General features: G+C 41.7%; 1 protein-coding gene across 1 annotated transcript in view; it reads left to right on the forward strand.

Moving 5' to 3' along the window:
• Positions 1 to 16545, forward strand: part of FBXL20 (F-box and leucine-rich repeat protein 20) — a 186939-nt gene that overhangs the window by 137574 nt on the left and 32820 nt on the right. The window contains 3 exon segments of the mRNA XM_011929910.1: positions 2455 to 2529; positions 4840 to 4934; positions 7078 to 7146. Coding sequence (XP_011785300.1) covers positions 2455 to 2529; positions 4840 to 4934; positions 7078 to 7146 — 239 coding nt within the window.

The raw sequence follows: 16545 nt of genomic DNA on the forward strand, positions 1-16545 counted from the left end.
TTTTAAAGTTTTTTTATAGAGTCACCGTCTCATTTTGTTGTCCAGGCTGGTCTCGAACTCTTGCACTCAAGCAGTCTTCTTGCCTCAGCCTCCCATGTAGCTGGGACTACAGGCGCCCACCACCACGCCTGGCTAATTTTTTGTATTTTCAGTAGAGACAGGGTTTCACCATGTTAGCCAGGATGGTCTCAATCTCCTGATGTCGTGATCTGCCCACCTCGGCCTCCCAAAGTGCTGGGATTACAGGTGTGAGCCACAGCACCCGGCCTACACAAGGACAATTGTAATCCTGCATTTTTCTGTAGTAACATCCACTGCTGGCTGTCTATGGATTGAAACTGCATTTGCTAAGAACTGTGAACATGAAGAAACTTTACCTGAAGTCGCATGTTGATACAGGCACACAGACATCTTCCAGCACCAACAGAATACATACGTAACACATACCAGATAGTCTCGATGGATAAATTTGCTTCACCAGTAATTCTATTTAGTAAGATTCACAGTTAATGCAGAATCGGAACTTGGAGTGAGCCGAGATCGTGCCACTGCACTCCAGCCTGGGCACAACAGAGCGAGACTCTGTCTCAAAAAAAATAATAAAATACAAAGTTTCAGAGAAATGATAGTATCTTTTCTAAGTCCCAAATCACTGTATCACAGTTGTAAGTCCTACCAGGTGATAGGATATAGATAGCAAAGAAGTACTGAACTAAGGCTAGGCCTGGTGGCTCACACCTATAATCCCTTCACTTTGAGGGGCCAAGGTGGGAGGATTGCTTGAGGCCAGGAGTTCAAGACTAGCCTGGGCAACATAGGGAGCCCTATCTCTACAGAAAATTTTAAAAATTAAGACTGGGTGCGGTGGCTCACGCCTGTAATACCAGCACTTTGGGAGGCCGAGGCGGGCGGATCACGAGGTCGGGAGATCAAGACCATCCTGCCTAACACAGTGAAACCCCATCTCTACTGAAAATACAAAAAATTAGCCAGGCTGAAGGCGTGTGCCTATAGTCCCAGCTACTTGGGAGGCTGAGACAGGAGAATGACGTGAACCCGGGACGCGGAGCTTGCAGTGAGCCAAGATTGCACCACTGCACTCCAGCCTGGGCGACAGAGCGAGACTCCGTCTCAAAAAAAAAAAAAAAAAAGCCAGATGTGGTGATGCATGCCTGTGGTTCCAGCTACTTGGGAGGCTGAGGTGAGAGGATTGCTTGAGTTGGGGAGGTCAAGGCTGCAAGTGACCCATGATTGAGCCACTGCACTCCATCCCAGGTGACTGAGTGATAACCTGTCTCAAGAAATACATATATTTATCTCTATGTATACTCTACATATAGAAAAAAAGAGTGAGAATAGAGCAGTATTCAGAATACTCTCCCCTTTGATATTTGGTTTTACCTTCATATTTTTCCAGATAGAAGGATATTTTAAGGATCATATTTTTAAGGATAGAAGAAAGACTTGCTTTTCATCAACTGAACTTTTGTCTCATTTTGGTATTAGAAACTAGAATTTTCCAGTTAGAAAACACCTTGCGGCTATGATACTTATCACAACCTGCCCTTTCCTTAACTTCTTTAATTTCAGTGTGTGTGGGCAGGGGGAGGGAGGGTTAGTCTTGTTTTTGTTTTTTACCAAGGTCTTGCTCTGTCACCCAGGCTGGAGTACAATGGTGAGACCATGGCTCACTGCAGCCCTTACCTCCCAGGCTCACGCGATCCTCCCACCTCAGCCATCCGAGTAGCTGGGACTGCAGGTGTGTGCCACCACGCCTGATTAATTTTTTAAATTCCCCCCCCTCCAGATGTTTCACTCTGTTGCCCAGGCTGGAATACAATAGCACAATCTTGGCTTAGTGCAACCTCCGCCTCCTGGGTTCAAGTGATTCTCCTGCCTCGGCCTCCCGAGTAGCTGAGATTACAGGCACATGCCACCACACCCAGCTAATTTTTGTACTTTTAGTAGAGATGGGGTTCCACCATGTTGGCCAGGCTGGTCTCAAACTCTTGACCTCAGGTGTCTGCCCACCTCGGCCTCCCAAAGTGCTGGGATTACAGACGTGAGCCACCACACCTGGCTGACTTTTTAAATTTTTTTTATAGGGATCGGGTCTCGCTATATTGCCCAGGCTAATCTGGAACTCCTGGGCTCAAGTGATCCTTCCACCTTGACCTCCCAATGTGATGGAATTATAAATTTGAGTCACCATGCCTGGCCTAAGATCTTTTGTAGCTGCTAGTTTCTAGTACCCACTCATTTATGAGATTATCTAATTGGAGAATACAGTATGGGTCAGGAGTAAGATACATCATTTGGGAGTAAGTGGGTAGGGCCTGATAAATTTTTGGATCCATTTTAGTCATTAGTTGGTTGAATTGTGAACTTGAATATTGCTGCCTTTTCCCCTTAATTTTAGCTTCTATTCATTCTGTCTCTTTTTCTTTAAAATAGGCCTGGAATGTTCTGGCTCTGGATGGCAGTAACTGGCAGCGAATTGACCTATTTGATTTCCAGAGGGATATTGAGGTATAATTATGTGGTGTGTGGCCCCAGTTTTTATGTTAGTAATTACAGCATGGAACAGATTAGCCCTGGCCATATTAATCTCATTTTCCTTAGAGAGAGGAAATATTATTTTCAGTGCATCTGAAGTTTACAGGAACCTCCAGAGTTCCCAAGAGTTTCTGCAGTTTTTGAGAATGAGCCAGATTATTTCACTGAAATAATACAATTACTTAGTATTAGTAGGACTAAATAGGACTCTTTGGTCCTGAAACAGGACTAAAAGTTTGTTTTTGCAGTGGAAACATGGAATCTATGTTTGCTTATTTTAGTGAAGACGTTTTATATTTGTTTACTGAAGAACAAAGAGAGTTATAATTTGTTAGGATGGCGTTTGTATATATATTTTTTTGAGATATATGTTTTGATTCTTGAGGAGCCAATTTCTTGGAGGACAAAGGTTGAATAAAGCCAAAGCCATTTATTGAATTGTTTTTGCTACAGAGAGAGGTTTTTTTCCTCCTCTCACTTCCCCCCACCCCATGTTTTATCTCTTAGTATAGCCTATTACCTATAAAATGGAGAATGGCTTACCCTTAAATATTTTAAACTGAATTTGAACTCTGTAGTTCTTATCCTTCTCATCAGGAAGGTAGAAATAATAGCTTCTTCATGGCTTCTTGAGGATTAAATAAGGTTTTTTGAGGGCACGTGAGATGGCTTACACCTTTAATCCCAGCACTTTGGGAGGCCAAGGTGGGCAGATCACTTGAGGTCAGGAGTTTGAAACCAACCAAAGTGCTTTTAAAATAATACCCATGGCCGGGCGCAGTGGCTCAAGCCTGTAATCCCAGCACTTTGGGAAGCCGAGACGGGCGGATCACGAGGTCAGGAGATCGAGACCATCCTGGCTAACACGGTGAAACCCCGTCTCTACTAAAAAAATACAAAAAACTAGCCGGGCGAGGTGGTGGGCGCCTGTAGTCCGAGAATTGCGAAAAACAAAATCCAGTGTAATGTTAGTGATTATTATTTTATTTTATTTTTTAGTTATTTATTTTTTGAGATGGAGTCTCACTCTGTCGCCCAGGCTGGAGTGCAGTGGCCGGATCTCAGCTCACTGCAAGCTCCACCTCCCGGGTTTACGCCATTCTTCTGCCTCAGCCTCCAGAGTAGCTGGGACTACAGGCGCCCGCCACCTCGCCCGGCTAGTTTTTTGTACTTTTTTTTTTTTTTTAGTAGAGACGGGGTTTCACCATGTTCGCCAGGATGGTCTGGGTCTCCTGACCTTGTGATCCACTCGTCTCGGCTTCCCAAAGTGCAGGAATTACAGGCTTGAGCCACCGCGCCCAGCTGTGTTTTTCACAATTCTCTAACCTTCATGGATGTAAATAAAGCAACACCACCCACAAAATTATTCAGCAAGCTTTTGTTTTTGTTTGTTTTTGTTTTTGAGACAGAGTCTCATTTTGTCACCCAGGCTGGAGTGCAGTGGTGCGGTCTCAGCTCACTGCAACCTCTGCCTCCTGGATTCAAGCAATTCTCATGCCTCAACCTCCCGAGTAGCTGGGACTACAGGCGTGAGCCACCATGCCTGGCTAATTTTTGTATTTTTGGTAGAGACTGGGTTTTACCATGTTGGCCAGGCTTGTATTGAACTCCTGACCTCAAATGATCCGCCCGCCTCAGCCTCCCAAAGTGCTGGGATTATAGGTGGAATCCACTGTGCCTGGCCAGCTTTTGTTGCTGTTTTTGAGACGAGTTTCGCTTTGTCGCCCAGGCTGGAGTGCAGTGGAGCGAGACCTGGGGCTCACTACAAGCTCCGTCTCCCAGGTTCATGCCATTCTCCTGCCTCAGCCTCCCAAGTAGCTGGAACTACAGGTGCCTGCCACCACGCCCGGCTAATTTTTTGTATTTTTAGTAGAGATGGAGTTTCACCGTGTTAGCCAGGATGGTGTTGATCTCCTGACCTCGTGATCCACCTGCCTTGGCCTCCCAAAGTGCTGGAATTACAGGTGTGAGCCACTGTGCCCAGCCCAAACAAAATAAAACTGGCCAGTTTTTGTTAAATGTTGATTGGGTCCCTACTATAAGCAGAGTACTATAATAAACATTTTGGAAAAGATACAAAAAAATAAATGTAGTTACTGTACTTCAGTAGCTGTGGCTTAATCAGGAAAGCTTTCCCAGGGTAAGTTACAATTTTCCTATTAAATTAATTAGGTCATAACAGAAGCATTTTCTCTTTGTTTATAAATCGTTAAAAATGAGGATGTGTTCTTTTCTAAAGTAATGAGGTGGGTTATCTTTTTTTTTGCCTGTCTCTTTTTACAGGGCCGAGTAGTGGAGAATATTTCAAAACGATGTGGGGGCTTTTTACGAAAGTTAAGTCTTCGTGGATGTCTTGGAGTGGGAGACAATGCATTAAGGTGAAAACATAACTGTTGATTAATCTTCTTGATGGAAGTGAAGAGCAGCACCATCTCACCCAGAAAAGGCTAAAATCGTTTTAAAATAACTAAGTTATTAAAAATGCAACCACACATACATTGCTTATAATCTGAAAATATCCAGTAATAAGAAATGTACTTTTAACAATAAACAAGAACAAGTACTGCCTGAAAAAATCCTACATTCCCCATCATAAGTGGTTCTTTTGGAGCTTTGAATAAGTTTTTTAAATTAATTAATTATTTTTATTTTATATTTTGAGACAAGGTCTCGCACTGTCACCCAGGCTAAAGTGCCCTGGCATAATCATGGCTCACTGGAGTGCCCTGGCATAATCATGGCTCACTGCAGTCTTGAACTGCTGGATTCAAGCAATCCTCCCCCTCTTGAGTAGCTGTGACTAAAGACGTGTACCACCACGCCTGGCTAAGTTTTAAAGTTTTTTTATAGAGTCACCGTCTCATTTTGTTGTCCAGGCTGGTCTCGAACTCTTGCACTCAAGCAGTCTTCTTGCCTCAGCCTCCCAAAGTGCTGGAATTACAGGCATGAGCCACCGCACCCAGCCTAGTTCTTTTTTAGGGTTATGGTTAACCCTAACCTGGGCAGTGGCCCCAGGACTTTGTGAGGCTAGGTGGGAGGATTACACTTGAGGCCAGGAGTATAAGACCAATCTAGGCAGCATGGCAAGGCCCGCATCTCTACAGAAAACTTTTTTTAATTAGCCAGATTAGGTGACATATGCCTGTAAACTAAGCTACTAGGGAGACTGAGGTAGGAGGATCACTTGAGCCTGGGAGGTTGAGGCTACACTACAGTTAGCTGTGATTGCGCCACTGTACTCTAGCCTGAGTGACAGAGGAAGACCCCGTCTCTAAAAATAAATAAGCAATCATTTATTTTTTTAATTTAAAATAATTTTTAAAGTTATGTTTGAAGAATTTATAATTGAAAATTAGGGCCGGGCGCGGTGGCTCAAGCCTGTAATCCCAGCACTTTGGGAGGCCAAGACGAGCGGATCACGAGGTCAGGAGATCGAGACCATCCTGGCTAACACAGTGAAACCCCGTCTCTACTAAAAAAAAATACAAAAAACTAGCCGGGCGAGGTGGCGGGCGCCTCTAGTCCCAGCTACTCGGGAGGCTGAGGCAGGAGAATGGCGTAAACCCGGGAGGCGGAGCTTGCAATGAGCTGAGATCTGGCCACTGCACTCCAGCCTGGGCGACAGAGCGAGACTCCGTCTCAAAAAAAAAAAAAATTAATTTAAACCAGGTGTGATAGCCCAAGCCTGTAATCTCAGCACTTTGGGAGGCTGATGTGGGTGGATCACTTGAGGTGAGGAGTTCAAGACCAGCCTAACCAACATGGCGAAACCCTGTCTCTACTAAAAATACAGAAACTTAGGCATGGTCGTGCGTGCCTGTCATCCCAGCTACTCAGGAGGCTGAGGCAGGAGAATCGCTTGAACCTGGGAGGTGGAGGCTGCAGTGGGCTGAGATGGCACCACTATACTCCAGCCTCGGCGACAGAGAGAGATTCCATCTCAAAAAAAAAAATCATGGCCAGGCTCAGTGGCTCACACCTATAATCCCAGCATTTAGGGAGGCTGAGGTAGAAGGAATATGAAAAGGTGTATAAGGCAGGGTCTAGAAGGATCCCAGGCACAGGATCTTCTGTCCCCGTGGAATTGGGGTATACTACCCTTCTGGCATGTGGTTACATTCACCAACCCAGAAGCTCTCTGATCCCTATCATTTAGGGGTTTTTACAGAGGTTCCTTGATCATAGACATGATTGAAGACCAAATATTATATTAGGTTTGTGCAAAAGTAATCAGTTTTTGCCATTAACAGTAATGGCAGTTACTGTTAATTAATAGTAATGGCAAAAACCGCGATTACTTTTCACCAACCTGTAACAAAAGATACTATCACTCAGGAAATTACAAAGATTTTAGGGACTGGATGCCAAGAACCAAGGATGAAGACCAAATACATGTTTTTCCTTTATATCACAGTATCACAGGTATCAACAATCAATATTACCAATAATATTTTATTACTTTTTTAAGGCCTGGAATTTTGCTTGTTTCATTTGAAACCTCTTACTTTCTTTCCTATAAAGAACATTTGCACAAAACTGCAGGAACATTGAAGTACTGAATCTAAATGGGTGTACAAAGACAACAGACGCGTAAGTATTTTATGTTTTAGGAGGATAAGTCATAGCCCCTTATGTCTGGCTGATACTACCTTTAAATTTAGGCCACTAACTATATTTAGCAAATTTTGTATTGGTTTTGTAGAGGAAAGATATTTTTAAAAGAGAAAGCAGTATCAAAGTAGAAATGGAATGAGAAACTTGTTTTGGAATTCTATCTTTGATATTTAAGGTGAAACTTTTAATAATTGTCAATGTAGATACAGTAGGGATAGTAATAACACATATTACTGGGATTATTTATATTTCAAGATACTAGTAGCTACCAACTAAAAGCCATAGTAAACATAATTCTATGAAAAGATTAAAATCTTAAACAGAGGACTAAACAGCTTATGATAATCAGTCCTGAGAACAGTTATTAAATGAAAATGATTCACTAAACGTGCTGTGTCTCTGTTGGTCATGATCTGAAGGAAATTAAGCTTAATTCTTCATCCTCAAGAGGCTTATAGTCCCAGAAATTAGACCTAGAAGGTAGTTATTCATTAACTCTACTAATAAGTATTTCTTTTTTTTTTTCTGAGATGAAGTCTCGCTCTGTCGCCCAGGCTAGACTACAGTGGTGCAACCTTGGCTCACTGTAACCGCCGCCTCCTGAGTTAAAGCGATTCTCCTGCCTCAACCTCCCAAGTAGCTGGGACTACAGGCACATGCCACCATGTCTGGCTAATTTTTTGTACTTTTAGTAGAGATGAGGTTTCACTGTGTTAGCCAGGATGGTCTCGATCTCCTGACCTCGTGATCTGCCCGCCTCGGCCTCCCAAAGTGTTGAGATTACAGGCGTGAGCCACTGCGCCCGGCCTCTACTAATAAGTATTCCTATAGATTGATTTGGAAACCTTTACTGTGAGAGATGAAATATACTAACCTCTTCCTCCACCATTACTTTATACCAACAGAACTACATTTGCTTTAGATAAATTATCTTTTAATTTTTGTTTCCTTTGAGTACTTATGTTATAAAGATTAAGAATTTGACCACTTGGTATCTAGAAAAGTGATATGTAATTAATGCTTTTTTGTCAGAATCTGTCTTATCCTCAAGATGCATTGGCGAAAACATAATATATATGTGCAAGGCTACTACATTACTTGTAATAGCAAAAGATAGGAAACTATCCAATGTCTATCAGTAGAGTACTGGTTGAATAAAAGTAATGAGGAAAATCTCTATATAATGCTTTGGAGTGATCTTGAGGACATGTTGTTAAATGAAGAAAAGGAAACTGCAGAGGAGTTTGTATAATACACCTTTTGTAGGGCCAGAAGACTTAATACATATATATATATATATATATCCATATTTATTTATTTTGAAAAAGAATGGAAATGCCAATCAAAAATAAAGTAAGTAAAAATAGTTATTTATATGGGGAAGTGAGAAAACACAAGGAACAGGGATAAAAGGGAGAACTCTGAATTATGTTTTATCGTTTAATAGCCATGTAAATATTTTACATCATTCAAACAAAAATTAAGTCAAAAAGAAATGAAAGCAATCCCTACAAATTAAAAACACATGAACCGGCCTAGTGCAAGTGACTTAGGCCTAAAATCCCCGCACCTTGGGAGGCTGAGGTGGGTGGATAACTTGAGGTCAGGGGTTCAAGCCAGCCTGGCCAACACGGTGAAACCCCATCTCCACTAAAAATGCAAAAATTAACCAGGCATGGTGGCACATCCCATCTACTCGGGAGGCTGAGGCGCAATAATTGCTTGAACCCAGGAGGTAGAGGTTGCAGTGAGCTGAGATCACACTACTGTATTCCATCCTGGGCGAAACAGCAAGACTCTGGCTCAGAGAAAAAACCCCTTGAACCCAAGTTGGAGTTATAGTCACACAGAGAGAAATTATTTCTGCTGACTTTTTTTAAATGTGAAAATTTGAAACATACACAGAAGTAGACAAAAAAGTGTATTGAGCCCATCACCCAGCTTTAACTGTTACCAGTTTACAGCCTGTCTTGTTTCATTAATAACTTCACCCATTTATCCCCTCTCATTTTATCTTATTTTGAAGAAAAGTCCTAGACATCATATTATTTAATCTATACTTCAGTATGTACTCTTTAACAATAAAAGTCTCTCATGTAAGTGCATTAACTTTTTTTGTTTGTTTTGAGATGGTGTATTGCTCTGTTGCCCAGGCTGGAGTACGGTGGCGCAATCCCAGCCCAGCTTCCTGAGTACCTGGGATTACAGGGGGGTGCCACCATGCCCGACCAATTTTTGTATGTTTAGTAGAGACAGGTTTTCACCATATTGGCCAGGCTGGTCAGAAACTTCTGACCTCAGGTGATCTGCCCACCTCGGCCTCCCAGAGTGTTGGGATTACAGGCATGAGCCACCACACCTGGCCGTAAGTGCATTAACTTTATCACTGCTCTAAAAACAGTATCTTAAAATCATCAGATAACCAGTTGTCAGTATTCACATTTCCACGTTTTAGTGAATTTAAAAATACACTATTTTAAACATAGTATTAGCCTTGAAATACACAAATTTTTTAAATCAAAGAAGCAGCAGGGGACTGTGGCTCACTCCTATAATCCCAGAACTTTGAGAGGCCGAGGTGGGTGGATTGCTTTAGCCCAACCTCAGCAACATGGCGAAACCCCACCTCTACAAAAAATACAAAAAATTAGCCAGGCATGGTGGTACATGCCTGTAGTCCGAGCTACTTGGTAGTCTGAGGTGGGAGGATTGCTTGGGCTTGGGAGCTTGGGAGCCAGAGGTTGTAGTGAGCTGAGATATGTGTCACTGCACTCCAGCTTGGGCAACAAAGCAAGACCCTATCTCAAAAAATAATAAAGAAGCAGCCAGGTGTGGTGGCTCACACCTGTAATCCCAGCACATTGGGAGGCTAAGGCAGGAGGACTACTTGAGACCAGGAGTTTGAGCCTAGCCTGGCCAACATAGTGAGACCCTATGTCTTAAAAAAAAAAAATCCAAGTAGACTTCTGCTTCTCACAGTGATAATAACTGCCCTCCTGCTGTAAACAACTAGAAAACTAAACAAAACCTAGAAGACCAGTTTAGGATGTTGTACATGTAGCACAAGACTGAGAAACAAATGAAGTGAGCCATATGATTATCCTCACTTTGTGACTGAGGCATTTTTCAGACAATGCCATATGTAGATTTGGCTGAATAGTAAACTCTGCATGCACAGGATGAGACCCCACACAGTTTGGCAAAGAAGATCTAGTGAGGAAAAAAACAATTACTGGGAAACTATAAGCCGAAGAATTTCCAGCACTTAATAAGGCTGGATGAAGTTCCACCCACCCAAAATGGAGAAAATTCATTGAACACCTGGGACATTCAGTAAAGACTCCAGAAAGATTACACTTTGGTAGTAGGACTAAACTAGACCTGCTCTGTTAAATATTTTTATTTATTTATTTATTTTATTTTATTTTAAGAATCAGGCTGGGCACGGTGGCTCATGCCTGTAATTTCAGCACTTTGGGAGGCCGAGGTGGGCAGATCACCTGAGGTCAGAAGTTGAAGACCAGCCTGGCCAACATGGTGAAACCCCATCTCTACTAAAAGTACAAAAATTAGCCAGGCGTGGTAGCATGTGCCTGTAATCCCAGCTGCTTGGGAGGCTGAGGCAGAAGAATCGCTCAAACCCAGGAGCTGAGATCATGCCACTGCACTCCAGCCTGAGCGTCAGAGCAAGACTCCATCTCAAAAAAAAAAAAAAAAAGAAATTGATCCAAAACAAACTTAACTGCCTGCCAAAACATGGCTCAACACTTTTTAAAGGAAGACATCAAAATCCAGACACCCAGCAGTGTGGCATACAGAATATTTGTCACTCAATCAAAAATTACAACAAAGCAATGGGAAAATGTGACCCAAAACCAGAAGAAAAGCCAGTTAATAGAAATAGACCCAGAAGAGGCAGAGGTTGCAGTGAGCCGAGATGGTGCCATTGCACTCCAACCTGGGCAACAAGCGAAACTCTCTTGAAAAAAAAGAAAGGAAGGAAAGAAACCCAGAAATGACTGAAATAGAACTAAGCAATAAGGAGTTTAAAAATAACAGTTACAAGCCAGGCATGGTGGTATGCGCCTGTAATCCCAGCTATTTGGTAGGCTGAAGCAGGGGGATCACTTGAGACCAGGAGTTAGAGACTGCAGTGCACTGTGATCATGCGTGTTAATAGCTACTGCACTCAAGCCTGGGCCACCTATCAAGACTACATTTCAAAAAGTAAGTAAATAAAAAATTTTAAATAACAAGTACAAATATGTGCAAAAATTAAAAAAATAAAATTAAAAGAATGGGAAAATATATACTATTATAAATACTAATTGGGAAGGTTGGAGTGGACATTAATATCAGATGGAGTAAATTTAAGGAAAAAGATTAGATGAAAAAAGGTATTAAATAGTACCCCTGGCTTATAAAACAAGTATGCCAAAAAGCAGTAAAGCTATTAAGGACTTCAGCAACACTATCAATGATGAGCTTGATATAATTGACATTTATAGATTGCTACACCAAAAAGCATCAGAATAAACATTCTCTTCAAGTACATTTGGAATATTCAATAGGACAAACCAAATAATGGGCCATAAAACAAAATGTAATACATTTGGAAGGATTAAAATCATATTGGGTATGTTCTGTGGCCTCAACAAAATTAAAGTAGAAATTAATAACAGATACCTGGAAGATTAGAAAATTAAATGACATGCTTCTGAATAACCCATAGTTCAAAGAACTACTTACAAAGAAATTTAGAAAATATCTCCATTGAGTGATAATGAGAATATGTAACTTTTTAAATTTGTGGAATACACCTAAGGTATCGCTTAGAACAAAATGTATAGCATCAAATGCTAATATTAGAAAGGAGAAGTTTGGCTGGGCACAGCGCCTCATGCCTGTAATCCCAGTATTTTGGGAGGCCGACGCAGGCGGATCACTTGAGGTCAGGAGTTTAAGAACAGCCTGGCCAACACAGCAAAAACCCATCTCTACTAAAAATACGAAAAATTAGCCTGGTGTGGTGGTGCCTGTCTGTGGTCCCAGATACTTGGGAGACTGAGGCAGGAGACTTGCTTGAACCCAGGAGGCAGAGGTTGCAGTGAGCTGAGATTGTGCCACTGTACTCTAACCTGGGTGACAGAATGAGACTCCATCTCAAAAAAGAAAGAAAAGTTTTAAAATCAAGGATCTAATCTGCTTAGAGAGCTAGAAAAGAGTCTCTCCTCTCTCCTCCCTCCCTCCCTACCAAAAAGGAAGAAAAAAATACAGAAAAGTAAATTAAATCCAAAGGAAGGAAGGAAATAATACTGGAAATCCATGAAATAAAAAAATAGGTGGCCCAGTGCGGTGGCTCGCGCCTGTAATCCCAGCATTTTGGGAGGCTGAGGCGGGTGGATCACTAGGTCAGGAGATGGAGAGCATCCTGGCTAACATGGTGAAGCCCTGTCTCTACTAAAAGAAAAAATTAGCCGGGCGTGGTGGTGGGCGCCTGTAGTCCCAGCTACTCCGGAGGCTGAGGCAGGAGAATGGCGTGAACCCAGGAGGCAGAGCTTGCAATGAGCCTAAATCAGCCACTGTATTCCTGCCTGGGTGACAGAGCGAGACTGTGTCTCAAAAAAAAAAAAAAAAAGGCACAGAATGGAGAAAATTTATGAAGTAAAAGTTGATTCTTCAAAATAAAATGAATAAGCTTGATTAACCTTTGTCTAGATTAGTCAAGAAAGAACACAAAGGCTGAGTTCTTTGGCTCATACGTGTAATCCCAACACTTTGGGAAGCTAAAGCAGGAGGGTTGCTTGCACCCAGGAGTTTGAGACCAGCTTGGGCAACATAGTGGGACCCCATCTCTACAAAAAACAAAAGGTTAGTTGAGCGTGATGGCGCACACCCGTGTTCCCATCTACTCAGGAGGCTGAGGTGGGAAGATCGCTTAGGTCGAGGAGGTCAAGGTATGGTGAACTGTGATCATGCCACTGCACTTCAACCTAGCTGACAGACTGAAGCCCTATCTCAAAAAAAAGTTTATGGACAAATAAAAATAAGATAGTGTAACTTCTTCAACCTGATCAAGTATATACGTGAAAAAATCTCTTACAACATCATATTTGATGATGAAAGACTTCCTGAGATGAAAGATTCCCTAACATCAGGAACAAGGCAAGGATATCAGGTCTTACCACAGCTGTTCAACATTGTACTGGATGTTGTCCCTAATGCAATAGAGGAAGGATTATAAAAGGCATTCACGTAATGGTATAATTGGTATAATTGGATTCATAGGAAAGTCCATGGAATCTATTACAAAGCTACTAGATCCATTGAGTTCTAGCAAAGTAATGAGATACATGACTACTTTGCAAAACTCAATTCTATTTCTGTATACTAGCAATCAGCAATTGGAAAATTTAAGTTTAAGATATATCATTTATAGTAATACCCAAAAATATAAAATATGTAAGGATGAACTTAATAAAAATAATGTGTAAGTCATATACACTGAAAATTATAAAATGATCACTAACAAAAGAAAATTTTAAAAAGAAAAATAAATAAATGGAGAAATAAACATACTTTTTTTTTTTCTTTTTTTTTTTGAGACTGAGTCTCACTCTGTTGCCCAGGCTGGAGTGCAGTGGCATATTCTCAGCTAACTGCAAACTCTGCCTCCTGGGTTCAAGTAATTCTCGTACCTCAGCTTCCCAAGTAGTTGGGATCACAGGCGCTTGCCACCACACCTGGCTAATTTTTGTTTGTATTTTTAGTAGAGGCAGGGTTTCACCGTGTTGGCCAGGCTGGTCTTGAACTCCTGTGCTCAACTGACCCACCTGCCTCGGCCTCCCAAAGTGCTGGGATTACAGGCGTGAGTCACCACTCCTGACCTCATACATATAGATTTAGAAACTCAATATTGTTTTGGTTTGGGGTTTTTTTGTTTGTTTCTTGAGATAGGGTCTTGCTCTGTTGTCCAGGCTGGAATGCAGTGGTGGCACAACCACAGCTCACTGCACTCTCCATCTCCTGGGCTCCCACCTCAGCCTCCCAAGTAGCTGGGACTACAGGTATGTGCCACCACACCTAGCTAATTTTACTATTTTGGGTAGAGAGAAAATTTCACCATGTTACCCAAGGTGGTCTCAAACTCCTGGGCTCAAGCAGTCTGCCTGCCTCAGCCTCCCAAAGTGTTGGGATTACAGGCCTGAGCCTGTTAAGATACTTGTTTTCCTTAAATTGTTCTACAGATACAGTGCAGTTCCAATAAAAAATCCCAATAGGTTTTTTTGTTGAAATTGAAAGGCTGGTTCTAAATTCATGTGCAAATTCAGAGGTTCTAGAATAACAAAATCAATTTTGATAGACTGTGAAGTCTGGGGACTTATACTACCTGATTTGAAGGGTTATTATTACAGGAACGGTCATCAGGACAATGTGCTGGTGGTATAAGCGTAAACGTATCAGTCAGTGGACTAAAATAAAGTGCCTAGAAAGGAGCCCACACATAGACAAGCTATAAAAGAAAAAAATGATAAATTGTACCTCATTAAAATTAAAAACTTTTATGCTTCTGCCAGGCACAGTGGCTCACGCCTTTAATCCCAGCACTTTGGGAGGCTGAGGCAGGCAGATCACCAGGTCAGAAGTTTGAGACCATCCTGACTAACACAGTGAAACCCTGTCTCTACTAAAAATACAAAAAATTAGCCAGGCGTTGTGGTGCATGCCTCCCAGCTACTCCAGAGGCTGAGGCAGGAGAATCACTTGAATCTGGGAGGCAGAGGTTGCAGTGAGCCGAGATCGTACCACTGCACTCCAGCCTGGGCGACAGAGCAAGACTCCGTCTAAAAAATAATAATAAATAAATAAATAAATAAATATGCTTCTGAAGATACTGTTAACTTAAAAAAATAAAAATATAAAAGGTCACGTTGCCTGATTGTCTGAGGAAAAAAATAAAATAAAATAAAAATAATAAATTGGAAAAGGCCAGGCACCATGACCTACACCTGTAGTCTCAACTATTTGGGAGGCTGAGGCAGGAGGATCACTTAAGCCCAGAAGATCAAATCTAGCCTGACTGGTGTTTCTGGTGAGACTCCAACTCTAATTTAAAAGATAGAAAAGAAAGAAAATGAAAAGATAGGACACAGACTGGGAGAAAGTATTTGCAGGTCATATATCTAATAACAGTGCTTCTCTCAAGAATATGTAGAGAGCTCTTAGAATTAATAATGAGAAGACAATTACACAAAAAAAATGGGCTGAAGTCTTAGATAGACATTTCACCGAAGACATATGAATGGCAAATAAGAATAAGAAAAGTTATTTACACCGGGTGCAGTGGCTCACCATTCGTGCAGTCCTAGCACTTTGGGAGGCCAAGGCGGGCGGATCACTTGAGGTCAGGAGTTTGAGACCTGCCTGACCAACATAGTGAAACCCTGTCTCTACTAAAACTACAAAAAAAATTAGCTGGGTGTGGTGGTACACGCCTGTAGTCCCAGCTACTCAGAAGACTGAGGCAGAAGAATCGCTTGAACGTGGGAGGCAGAGGTTGCAGTGAGCTGAGATCACGCCACTGAACTCCAGCTCAGGCAACAGAGTGAGTCCATCTCAAAAAAAAAAAAAAAAAAAAAACAAAGAAAAAGTTTTCATTACAGAATTATAAAGTAAAACCACAATGCAATTCCACTCCATACACACTAAGATAACTGTATTCAAAAAGAGAGACAACGCCAAGTGTTGGCAAGGATTTGGAAAAACTGGGACCCTCATGAATTTCTGGTGGGAATGTAAAATGGTATGGCCAATTTAGGAAACAGTTTGGCAGTTTTCTTCAAAGTCAAACATAACTTTGCCATAGGATCTAGCAATTACATTCCTAAGACTCTATTCAAAAGAAATGAAAACAAGCCGGGTGTGGTGGCTCATGCTTGTAATCCCAGCACTCTGGAAGGCCAAGGCAAGAGGATCACTTGAGGCCAAAAGTTTGAGACCAGCCTGGGCATCATAGTTAGACCCTGTCTCTACAAAAAAAATTTTTAATTAGGTGTGATGGCATGTATCTGTAGTCTTTGCTATTCAGGAGGCTGAGGTAGGAGATAGCTTGAGCCCAGGAGTTGGAGGTTACATTGAGTTACAGTAGTGCCACTGCATTCCTAGCAGGGTGACAGGGTGAGACCTTGTCTGTAACAAAAAAAGAAAAAAGAAATGAAAACATTGGCCCACACAAAGACCTAGAAGACGTATCAGCCAAAGAGAATGTGTGACTCTTGTTTAGATCCTAATTTGAACGAATCAACTTGTCAAAAACATTTATGATATAATTGGAGAAAAGTTAACACATCTCAGCATCAGATGATATTAAGAAAT

The sequence above is a fragment of the Colobus angolensis genome, unplaced genomic scaffold (assembly GCF_000951035.1).
Source record: "Colobus angolensis palliatus isolate OR3802 unplaced genomic scaffold, Cang.pa_1.0 Scaffold83, whole genome shotgun sequence".
In the NCBI taxonomy this organism is placed as follows: Eukaryota; Metazoa; Chordata; class Mammalia; order Primates; family Cercopithecidae; genus Colobus; species Colobus angolensis.